At 38.1% G+C, this 12,620-nt stretch overlaps 1 protein-coding gene across 5 annotated transcripts in view; it reads left to right on the forward strand.

Moving 5' to 3' along the window:
• The window catches only part of TBC1D12 (TBC1 domain family member 12), an 89,035-nt gene that overhangs the window by 51,485 nt on the left and 24,930 nt on the right, over positions 1 to 12,620 (forward strand). For all 5 annotated transcript variants that reach the window (XM_047760955.1, XM_047760956.1, XM_047760957.1 and 2 more), the window contains one exon: positions 11,537 to 11,652. In XM_047760955.1, the coding sequence (XP_047616911.1) occupies positions 11,537 to 11,652 (116 nt within the window). The remainder of the gene's footprint in view (positions 1 to 11,536; positions 11,653 to 12,620) is intronic.

Here is a 12,620-nt window from a genome sequence, read left to right on the forward strand (position 1 = left end):
AACGGGAACTCCTGTTATTTCTTTTGTTCATGATTATTTAGAAGTGTGTTGTTTTAATTTCAAAATATTTTAGTTTTCTCAGATTTATTTCTGTAAATAATTTCTAATTTAATTCCACTGTGCTCATATAGTATACATTATGCAATTTCAGCCTTTTTCAATATATGAGACTTGTTTTATGACCCAGATATAGCTTGTCTTAGGAAATGTTCCTTGTACACTTGAAAAGAATGTGTGTTCTGTTGCTCTTGGGTTATTGTTGCATAAATGTCAGTTAGGTCATGTTAGATGATAGTGTAGTTCAAGTCTTGTATAATTTTGCAGATTTTCTGTCTATTCTATGAATTACAGAGAGAGAAGTGATAAAATATCCACCATAATCTTCTTGGCTGTTTGTCCTTTTGCTCTTTTTCTTCTCCTTTGTTTTGAAGCTTTGTTTTTATGCCTTCTTGATGAATTGACACCTTCACCATTAATGTAATGTCTTTTTTGCCCTGGCAGTGGATCTTACTGTGAAGTTTTTGTCTGACTTTAGTATAGCCACTGTAGCTTGCTTTCAGTTAGTGTTTGGATGATGTTTATTCTTCTGTCCTTTTACTTTTTATCCATCTTCATATTTAAGTTGTTTTTTTTTTTTTTGTATGTGGGATGTATTTGATATCCTCTTTTTAAATGGAGTTTCATTTAATGTCATTTATTGATATAACTTAGTTTAAATTTACCACCTTGGTACTTTTCAAATTGTCTCATCTGAGTCTTTGTTTTTTTTCCCTCATTTCCTGCCTTCTTTTGGATTAAAGAAGTATTTTAGCTACTCCATTTTATATCCACTATTAGGTGTACCTCTGTTTTAGGTGGTTGCTCTTGGCCAGCAGTCCTCAAACATTTTACTTTTATAACTGCTTTGGATTCTGGATATGAAGACTCTCAAAGAGTTTTTGATTATGGGGATTATCTGTCAGTTATTACTGTACCCAGAATTAAAACTTAAAGATTCAGATATTTTGATTCACTTAAAAATAGCAATAATAAAGTCATTACATGTTAACATAAGTAATATAAATATAGTAATATACAGTATATTTATGTTATCTATTTTTTAAAATAACTATTTAAAAAATACAGCTGATGGGAAGAGTGGCATTGTTTTATATTTTTGAAAATCTCTTTAATGTCTGGCTTAATAAAAGGAGGTTGGAGTATCATATCTACTCTTGCATTCAGTTTCTTGCTTATATGTTTTTTTATTTTAAGTATGTGAAGAAAATCTGGCCTTATTCTGATATGTAGTTAGTAAAGGAAAGAGCATTTTTAATAGCCTTTTCAGATAATTGTGGCTATTCTTTGATACTACCCCAAAACTCTTAAAGGTAAGTTGTGTTGTGGAATCTGAAATCATATAACTCTGTTGTAATAAAGTCCATTGGTCTCTCTTGCACTTTGAATGAATGTGTTTACCCATACATGGTTTTGTAATATCATGCACTGGCCATTTGGAAAGTATTGGTTCACCAAATTATGCAGGTCATCCACATGTAACATTTAATTATACAATAGCAAATATATAATAATATCACCACTAATCTCATCTGGAAAAAATTAAGTTTTTGCAGAATTTTAATTTTCACTTTAATGATTGACTCTTTTTGGCAGCACTTTCTTTCAGTTGCTTTCCTTGGACTCACTGGATCACTTCATCTTTTTCTCTTTTTTTTAAGTAAACTTTTAATTTTAGAATACCTTTAGATTTACAGACAGGTTGAAAAGAAAATAAAGTTCCTGTGTACTCACTTAGTTTTCTCTAATGTCAACATCTTGCATTATTTGTCAGAACTAAGAAAGCAGCATTGATACATTTACTATTAACTAAACTCCAGACTTTGGATTTCACCAGTTTTTCTACTAATGCCCTGTTTCTGTTTCAGGATACCACGTTTTATTTCATTATCATGCTTCTTGGCCCTTAACAGTTTTTTAATCTTTCCTTGGTTTTATGACCATGACACTTTAAGGAATACCGGTCAGATATTTTCCAAAATGTCCTTTAGAAGAAAATCTACCATTTATTTTCTGCCCTCAGTATTTCTGACACCAACTGTATAGGGTTTTTCCACATTGACCAATTCTTCAACACTAGCTGAGTATCCTACAGTTCAATTCTGATGCTCTTTATATGGAGTTAATGTCAGATACAACAGGTTAAGGCCTTAAGCCTCCCACTTTAAATGCCAGTCATAACTCTGGGCTTATAGTACTTCTGACAAAAAACCGTAAGTTGGAGGTGCCTGTAACACCCTTCTTAAGTTCGATAATTTGCTGGAACCACTCACAAAACCCAGGGAAACAGTTGACTAACTGGATTACCAGTTTATTATAAAAGGATACAACTCATAACAGCCAAATAGAAGAGATACAGAGAGCAAGGTATATGGGAAGGAATACGGAGTTGCCAGGCACTCTCTGAGTATATCACCCTCCTAGCATCAAGGGATGTTCATCAACCCAGAAGCATTCTGAACCACTTCAGTTAGGTTTTGTTTTTGTTTTTGCCATACCTGCAGCATGCAGAAGTTCCCAGGCCAGGGATTGAACTTGTACCACAGCTGCAGCCCAAGCCACAGCAGTGACGATGCTGGATACTTAAACCTCTTGTGCCACCAGGGAAGTCTTAGGATTTTTTATGAAGGCCTTACTAAATAGGCATATTTGATTAAATCGTTGGTCATCAAATGATTAACTCAACCTCCAGCACCTGTCCCCTCTCCACAGCTCAGGGGGTAGAGCTAAAAGTTCTAACCCTGCAATTGCATGGTTGCCAGGTTGGTACCCCTGGCACCCAGTCCCCATTCAGAGAATACCCGGCAACCTTCTGCCAATAGTCATCTCATTAGCATACAGAAAGAAACTTATTGCATCCACATTAGAGATTTCAAAGAGCTGTCTGCCAGGAAGTGGGTAGAGACCAAATATATATTTTTTATTATGTCACATCCTCAAATTAGGTTTGTCTGATGATTTGCTTTTTGGGGAGGAATACCATGGAGATGAAGTACCCACTTTGTTTAAATTTGAGAAAGTGTCTACCAGATATTCAAGTCTGAGTAACTATAATTTACTGTCGGTTTTTCTTTTAAGTAAAAACAGCATTCATAATAACAGGGATTTGTCCAGTTCACTGCATGTATGATTGCATATGTGATTTTCGTCTACTCGCCCTTGTATTTTGGTACGTAGCATAAGACCATTATGTATACTTCTTATGTCACATACAGTATTTAAGAAATGTTGGTGTTCCCATCCTGGCACAGCGGAAACAGATCTGACTGGGAACCAAGAGATTGCGGGTTAGCTCCCTGGCTGCTCTCTTGGGTTAAGGATCTGGCGTTGCCGTGAGCTATGGTGTAGGTCGCAGACAGGGCTTGGATCTGGCATTGCTGTGGCTGTGGCATAGGTAGGCCAGTGGCTACAGCTCCGATTAGATCCCTAGCCTGGGAACCTCCATATGCTGCTGGTGTGGCCCTTAAAAGACAAAAAAAAAAAAAAAAAAAAAAAGAAAGAAAGAAAGAAAAGAAAAGAAAGAAAGAGAACAAAAAAAAATGTTTACTCATAGGTCAAGATTTAATATAGTTATTCTTACTGTTTCATCATAGACAGTCTTAAGTGGAATTGTCCCCCCCTTTAACAGTGCGTATCATGAAGAACATAGCGATTTATAGTAGTTTAGTCTCATTGCCTTGATTTGTGCTAGAGCAGCAACAGTTTTATTCAATATTGCTTTAGCAAAATTAGTGCTAATATCAACACTGACAAAGACAAACTGTTAGCACTATTAGACTTTGCAGACATCATAAAACCTTCTCTGGGACACTATTGAGAACTCCTTCAGGAGAGCTTATGATAATTATCATAACCTATCCTCAAAAAACATCATACAACTTTGAATGCAGTGTAATAACTTTACAACACTATACTGCCCATTTTCTCCCTTCTGACTTTGTGCTAAAATCCCTCAGTACACTATTATTATTATTTTATGTTTCCTCAATATTTAAATTTATTGACGTATAGTTGATTTACAATGCTGTGTTTATGCTGGCATTTTTTTGCTTTAAGTAGTCAGATATCCTTTAAAAATGACTTTTTATATATTTTTGTATTTTATTGATCTTTTCTAAGATGTTTTTCTATTTTTACTATTTTTGGTGTTTTTTTATTTCTTTGTGTAGATTCATGTTTTCATTGATATATTCTTTCTGCCTGAAAGATTTCCTTTAAAATATCTTATAGAGCAGGTCCACTGAGAATAGATTCTCTCAGGTTTGTCTGAAAACATTTTTGTTGTGCTTTTATTTTCCAAAGATATTTTTTCTTTGTATAGGATCCTAACAGGGTTCCCCCCCATTATTTTTTTTTTTCTTAAAGCAATTTAAAGATTTTTCCATTGTCTTCTGACTTGCATAGTTTCAGATGAGTCTGAACGTTCAGGTCTCTCCTGAATATCTATGTATTCAGTGATGACTTTACATTCTGGTTAGTGGGAATGTGAATACTTCTCAGCTGTGGGTGAGGTCTGGGAACTGTTTTGTTTGCCACTCCCCAGTAATTGTTCTTTCCCCAGAGGTTGTTTTTTGCCCAGTGTTGTAGTGTTTTGCCTTACACATGTGCAAGTTAGTATTTAGCAAAGGAATCAAGAGTACTCCTGTTCAGATTTCTGGAGCTCTTTCTCAGCAGAGTGCTTTGGGCAGGGATGGGGGGAGGTCTTTTTTATGGCTGCACTTGCAGCATATGAAAGTTCCCAAGGTAGAGGTTGAATTGGAGCTGCAGCTGGCTGGCCTACACCACAGCCACAGCAATGCAGGATCCCAGCCCATGACTGCGACCTACATACACCTCAGCTCATGGCAATGCCAGATCCTTAACCCACTGAGCAAGGCCAGGAATTGAACCTGCATCCTCATGGACACTAGTCGGGTTCATTAGCCACTACAGGAACTCCTCAGTTGAGTGTGTTCTTTTCTGCTACTCTGACTAACAAATTCTGGCACCCACCTTTGACTCTTCTAACTAACCAGTCAGGCTTTCTTCAAGTTCCGCCTTCTTGTACTGGAGGTCCAGAACTGTCCCCAGGCATAATAATGGAGTGAGCACTAGGCTCACCTTATTTGTTTCCCCTTTGTCTGGGATCACAGAGGTTGTTTTCAGATAGAACATTGGTGTGAATTACTCAGTCCACCAAGTGGAAATCCACCCTGTGTTTCTGAAGAATTTTTTGTCCAACATGTATGTATGACTTTAAGAGTGTAGATGAAAGTCAAAAGTACTTATTTAAGTTTCCAATTACATATTCAAATCACATGTATAATAATACGTGAAGAAATAATGCCTTTTTATTCAAATCTGTCTACATACATCTTTGATGTCATTATGTTCAAGATCATTGACCCAGATTTGTAGTCTTTAACCTCGGAGCACATTATCTTCACTTGCTTCCAAGTTGAAGATTTATACAGTGCTTTTTAAGAGTGTTAGCTTGTTATGGGAAATTGTGTCTCAAGCCACAAATTTCTAGATGGATTACATTTTTCTTTTATTTGTTCTATTAGCCTAATCTCTTACTATATTATTTTTTAAGGTAATGTTTAGAAGGCTCTTTATGATAGTTTGCAACTGAATGGTTATACCTCCGAGATCCTTGCTTACTTTGTGTTCATTTTCTTCCTCCCCTACTCCAATTAAACAAAACCACCACCACCACAACAACAAAAAAACCTCACTGGTTAAGGATCCAGTGTTATTGCAGCTGTGGCACAGGTTCCACCTGTGGTACAGGCTCAGTCCCTGGGCCTGGGAACTTCTAGTTGCTGCAGGCATGGCAAAAAAAAATCTTCTGAACTAGCACAGACTGAGATAATTTCAGGATAATGCACCTTTTCTAAATAGTGCTTTGCTGTTCAAATTAATAGAAAGCACCTGTAATATGAGAGGTTATTAAGCAAATGTGCTCTCTTTTCTGAGAGATTATTTTAAGGAAAAACATGTTTTCATTTATGTGAACCTAGTATTTCTTTGCTTTGGAGTTGTAAGTCCTTTTTCTACTTTATGCTCATGGAAATAATAGCACTTGCCTGCTCTCTTTTGATCAGGCTTAGAATTAATTGCCTTTTTGACTCAAATTTTCTTACAGTAGCTAGAATAAATTATACTACAGATATTTGCCAACCTGCCCCAGCATTGGTTTCATCTACTATTCTAGTTACCCCAATTAAACATATTTTATAGGACAATATTTTGAGTGGAAAATGAATAAGTTAAACTTGTAAAAATATGGAGTTCCTTGGTGGCTCCATGGGTTAAGGATCTGCATTGTCACTTCTGTGGCTGGGGTCACTGCTATGGCGTGGGTTCAGTCCTGGCGTAGGAACTTATGCATACCTTGAGTTTGGCCAAAAAACCCAAGTTTTTTTTTTGTGTGTGTGTGTGTGTCTTTTTAGGGCTGCACCTGCAGCATATGGAAGTTCCCAGGCTAGGGGTCAAAACGGAGCTACGCTGCTGGCCTACGCCAGAGCCACAGCGACGCCAGAGCCACAGCGATGCCAGATCAGAGCTGTGTCTGAGACCTCTACAACAGCTCACAGCAACGCCAGATCCTTAACCCACTGAGTGAGGCCGGGGATTGAACTCGCATCCTCAGGGATACCAGTCGGGTATGTTACCACTGCGCCACGATGGGAACTCCTGAAATCATTTTTATGCTAAGCATTGGTGATAGGAAGTGCTAGAATACAACTTCTTTCTTCTTATCATGTGAAAAATATTTGAGTGACAGTTCTGTATAAATCTCATTTGTAAGGTGGATACATAAATGATATTTATGTACTTGATTGTGTGTTGCCTTTCATATTAAATGTGTACTTGTTTAGTTAATTTTTTCTTCTGCCAACATTCAATTGCTGTTCTGTGCAAGTTGTTTTACATGTAAATGTGTGTTTTTTTTTTTTGATGTGTTTGTGGGAGAAGGTGAGCATGACCTCTTACTCCTCCGCCATCTTCCTCCACGTCCCCCCACCCCCCTGTTACTTTTTAATAAAAGACTTTTTTCTTTTCACAGCCGCACTGCAGCATATGGAAGTTCCTGAGCTAGGGGTTGAGTTGGAGCTACAGCGGTGGCCTATGCCACAGCCAGGGCAATACTGGGTCCAAGCTGCATCTTCAGATCCTTAACTCACAGAGTGAGGCCAGGGATTGAATCCACATCCTCATGGACACCATGTCAGGTTCCTAACTGACTGAGCCACAGTGGGAACTCCAGACTTTTCATTTTTTGTTCAGACTTTTTCAGTGACTCTCCATTTTTTTGTTCATCATGAAGTCCAAATATTTTTCCCAATGAAAGGCCCTGTAATTTAGCCTACCCTTTATTTGCCATCCTTTTTCATATTCAGTGAGATTAATGTGTTTCCCTAATCCATGCCTTTGCTGCTCCTGCTGGCTTGTTCTTTCCAATCCTTTCTGTTTATATAATTAAATACCTATCATTTTTGCCCGAGTTCTGATCCCAACTCACAGTAAAATCTTTGTCAGTTATCCACCATGTACTATAAATGATTTATCTTACAAACAACTACTTTATTTCTTGTAAGAAGAGTCAGTTAATAATGAATAATTTAAAGTAAGATAGGAGTTCCTGTCGTGGCGCAGTGGTTGACGAATCCGACTAGGAACCATGAGGTTGCGGGTTCGGTCCCTGCCCTTGCTCAGTGGGTTAACAGTCCGGCGTTGCCGTGAGCTGTGGTGTAGGTTGCAGTCACGGCTCGGATCCCGTTTTGCTGTGGCTCTGGCGTAGGCCGGCAGCTACAGCTCCGATTCGACCCCTAGCCTGGGAACCTCCATATTCCATGGGAGCGGCCCAAAGAAATAGCAAAAAGACAAATAAATAAATAAATAAATAAAGACAAGTGCGGAGTTCCCTTTGTGGCTCAGTGGAAATGAATCCGACTAGGAACCATGAAGTTGTGGGTTCGATCCCTGGCCTTGCTCAGTGGGTTAGGGATCTGGTGTTGCTGTGAACTGTGGTGTAGGTTGCAGGTGTGGCTTGGATCTGATGTGGCTGTGGCTGTGGCTGTGGCTGGTGGCTGTAGCTCTGATTGGACCCCTAGCCTGGGAAGCTCCATGTGCCGCTGGTGCAGTCCTAAAAAGCAAAAAATAAATAAATAAAAACCAAAAAAATAAAGTAAGACAAATGCCCTTTATTCCTAGTTCAACCCTCAAGAGAACCTCTTTTTTTTTTTTTAATTTTTGGCCACAATGTGCAGCCAAAGTGTGGGATCTCAGATCCCAGACCAGTTATTGAACTTGGGCCACAGCAGTAAAAGCACTGAACAGAAGCTCTTAATAGTTCAAATTCCTTTATATTTTTCTATGTATACTTGAGCATTTACGACTTTTGGGTTATCACTTTTTTTTTTTCTTTTTGTTCATGCCCACAGCAGATGGAAGTTTCTAGGCCAGGGATCAAACCCGTGCCATAGCAGCAAGCGAAGTTGTAGCAGTGGCAGTGCCAGATCCATAACCCACTAAGCTACCAGGGAGCTTCAGTTATCACATATTTTGACTACCATATAGGAGAGCACAGTTCTAGAGGCTTAATCATATTTGATTTTTCTTTTGACAAGAATACTTAAAAAATAATAGGATGTACTTCATATTGCGTCAGGAAACACACTGGTTTTTTTATAATGTTTAGATGAATCAGTGATTGAGGTATTGTTGTTAGCTTGATCTACCTATTTTAAAATTGAGCCCTTCATTTCATGATTTCACCTCTCTCACTAAATAGCCTCTCTCATTAATAGTCACAGATAGCTACTTGACTGACCGCTAATGCATAGTAAGGTAATAGATTGTTAAAAAGGACAGGCTCCAGAACCTACCCTGCCTACCATTTATGACCTTCAGAGAGTGACTGCATGTCTTTGTGCTTAGTTTCCTCTGCTGTGCATCATGTGCCTCATAGGGTTGTTTCAAGTATTAAATGTGTTAAGTGTTTAAAACAGTACATATATTGATTTAGAAGTTTTATGTTGCAGTCTGTGTACTGGCATTTGTTTGCATGGAAAATGCTTTATTGGATAGTGTTCATTGCATTCTGTCTGGCAGTGAGGTCAGGTCACATTGTAGGAAAACAAAGTGCCGTTTAATAACAACCTCATATATATTTAGCATCTGTGATCTTTAAACAAGATAAACAGCAGAAAAAGAGATGTGTTACACTCGAGTTTATAATGTAGAAAAGAAACACTGATTATAATTACTTGTATATCCTAGGTATTAGGAAAGAAAATTTCAAAAGAGCAAAAGAAATGAATGATTACATGGCTTTTGACACTGAAAGTTCTTTGGGATGGGAGTTAATAAAAATTTACACGGTCCTAAATAATTTGCAAAAAAAGTCTCTAAGAATCCAATGCAGTGATGTGAAGGAACTCATAAGATGAACAGCATGTATTTAGTAGATGGAAGGGGGGACATAGAACTAAAGGCAGTTATAAAACAATAGTACAAACTTTTAACATTGGCAGAAACCATAAAGCTTGAAGTTTATAAGAAATGCTTAAGACAGGCATACATTTTTTTTAAAGTAGTATCAAATAAGAAAGATTAAGCTTCAATGGAATGATCAGATATTTAAAAGGAATGGAACTATCAGTTCGTATTTTGCAACTGTCAAATTCAGTAAGAAAAGATAATATTTAGGAGTTCCCATCACGCAGCGGAAATGAATCTGTCTAGGAACCATGAGGTTGTGGGTTCAATCCTTGGCCTCGCTCAGTGGGTTAAGGATATGGCGTTGCCATGAGCTGTGGTGTACATCGCAGACAAGGCTCGGATCCTGCGTTGCTGTGGCTGTGACATAGGCTGACAGCTGTAGCTCTGATTGGGCCCCTAGCCTGGGAACACCCATATGCTGTGGGTGCGGCCCTTAAAAAAAGAGCAAAAAAAAAAAAATTTAAAAGAATTATAGGCTATGGTAGGAAAGTAGCTAGTTAGTAAGTGAAAACATTTGATCACTTTAAGTGCATTTAATTTTCTTCATCTAAAGTAATGCTTCCTTAGCTGCCTATGAGCTTGCAGATATGTGCATGAAATCACTGAGTAATTCTTTGAGAATGTCATGAAAAATATATTTGTTGTCTGGAGATGATCAAACACTAGTTCAATTTTTTATGATTTATTTATTTTTTTCTTTTTCAGCCACATCTGTGGCATATGGAAGTTCCCAGGCCAGGGATCGAATCTGAACCACAGCTGCAGCCTGTGCCACAGCCGTGGCAATGTGGGATCCTTAACCCACTGCACCAGGCCAGGGATCAGACCCTCACAGCACCACAGAGACAATGCCAGATCCTTAACCTGCTACACCACAGTGGAAACTCCTTTATTTTTTTTAGAAAACAAAAAATGTGGGTTCTGGAAATTCCAAGCCAGTAATCATCTTATTGATCTTTTGCAAATTTCTAGAAATAAATTTCAGCAGAAGCTTGTGAACATTTATGAAAAAATGCCTAAGTGTAGAAATTTAAATGTGTCCACCAAAAATGTAACACTGTTAATTTCATTTCTTTAAAGAGAATTATCAATTCAGTCAAATGAGAAAAATAGTGTAGTGAGTTTCTTAATTTTAGTGAAGTATTTGGCCACATTTTTGCATGAGATAAATTGGTTAATTGTTTCAATTTAGAGTAAGTAGGTAGGTATATAATAGGTTCAGAGTAGGTTGAAATCCAAAATCAGTGTTTGACTTGAGGTTCAGTATCTTTTTTTTTTTTTTTTGTGGTCTTTTTGCCTTTTCTAGGGCCACTCCGGAGGCATTTGGAGGTTCCCAGGCTAGGGATCGAATTGGAGCTGTAGTCACCAGCCTATGCCAGAGCCACAGCAACTGGGGATCCGAGCCGCGTCTGCACCCTACACCACAGGTCATGGCAACGCTGGATCTGATCCTTAACCCACTGAGCAAGGCCAGGGACCGAACCTGAAACCTCATGGTTCCTAGTCGGATTCGTTAACCACTGAGCCATGATGGAAACTCCTGGCAGTATCTTTCTTGAGAGAGATCCTCAGAGCATTACAGCGGAATTATGTATACCTCATATGTCAACATTTCCATTATTGATCTGGCTGAAGCTTTAGAAAGTAATGTTATCTGCTTGTAGATTTTTCGAAGATGGATTTGGATAGCTGATACTACAGAAAGCAAGCAGGAACATCTTCCTAAAACCTTACCTAGTTAATCTAGTGTATTTCTGTCTTCCCACTTCTTTTGACATACTTTCATACTTTACATATGGTATAAATTCAGAATTTAGATTGTTCCAGGGGAGGGAAATGACTTTTCTGGTCTGCCTGATATTTTTACCAAATTAATGTATGAATTGTATACATTCCTTATTTAGCATAATATCTTTAATTATACAGACTTAGTTAATACAAACTGAAAATTGGAAAAATCTCTGCATAAGCATATATTAATCTATTCTAGGAATATGAAGCACGAACAGGGAGAACCTGTAAACCACCCCCTCAGTGTTCAAGACGAAAGAATTTTGAATTTGAGCCCCTTTCTACTACTGCCCTGATTCTTGAGGATCGACCATCGTAAGTATTTTAGTGATCATCAGGGACACTGTTGTGGGTTTTTTTTTTTTTTTTTTGCCATTTCTTGGGCTGCTCCTGCAGCATATGGAGGTTCCCAGGCTAGGAGTCGAATCGGAGCTGTAGTCACCAGCCTACGCCAGAGCCACAGCAACGTGGGATCCGAGCTGCGTCTGTGACCTACACCACAGCTCACGGCAACACTGGATCCTTAACCCACTGAACAAGGCCAGGGATCAAACCTGCAACCTCATGGTTCCTAGTTGGATTTGTTAACCACTGAGCCACGATGGGAACTCCCAGGGACACTGTGTTTTAAACTAAATTTAATTTTGTGTATTATTATTTCACTTAAAAGCTATCAAGAAATTTGGTTAAAAAATAGGTTTGTTAAAGAAAATTTTTTTTAATCCCAACAATGAATCCTAAAACTAATAGGGAAGAATTGTTGGTCTCCAAGCTTTATGTATATTTTCTGGAAGTCTCCATGAGCCAGTGTATGAAACATAAAATCTCGAATTTTTATATCTATTCCTGTTTCAGCCTTCCTCTGCCTTATCTTTTTTTAATTGAAATATAGTTGATGTAAAATATTATGGTAGTTTCACCTGTACTGCATACTCGTCAAATTGACATTTGATCATTATGATCACGATAAGTCTGGTAGCCATCTGTCCTCATGCAAAGTTAATACAGTATTATTGACCGTATTCCTTATGCTTTATATTACATTCCTGTGACTTATTTATTACGTAACCAGAGGTCTGTACTTCTTAATCCTTTTCACTTATTTTGCCCAACCGCTCTCTTCTGTCTTATCTTTTTTTTCTTTTTTTCTTTTTAGGGCTGCACCTGCAGCATATGGAAGTTTCCAGGCTAGGGGTCGAGTAGGAGTTATAGTTGCTGGCCTACACAACAGCCAGAGCAACTCGGGATCTGAGACCTCCACAACTCATGGCAATGCCAGATCC

Source organism: Phacochoerus africanus, chromosome 15 (assembly GCF_016906955.1).
Source record: "Phacochoerus africanus isolate WHEZ1 chromosome 15, ROS_Pafr_v1, whole genome shotgun sequence".
Taxonomy (NCBI): Eukaryota; Metazoa; Chordata; class Mammalia; order Artiodactyla; family Suidae; genus Phacochoerus; species Phacochoerus africanus.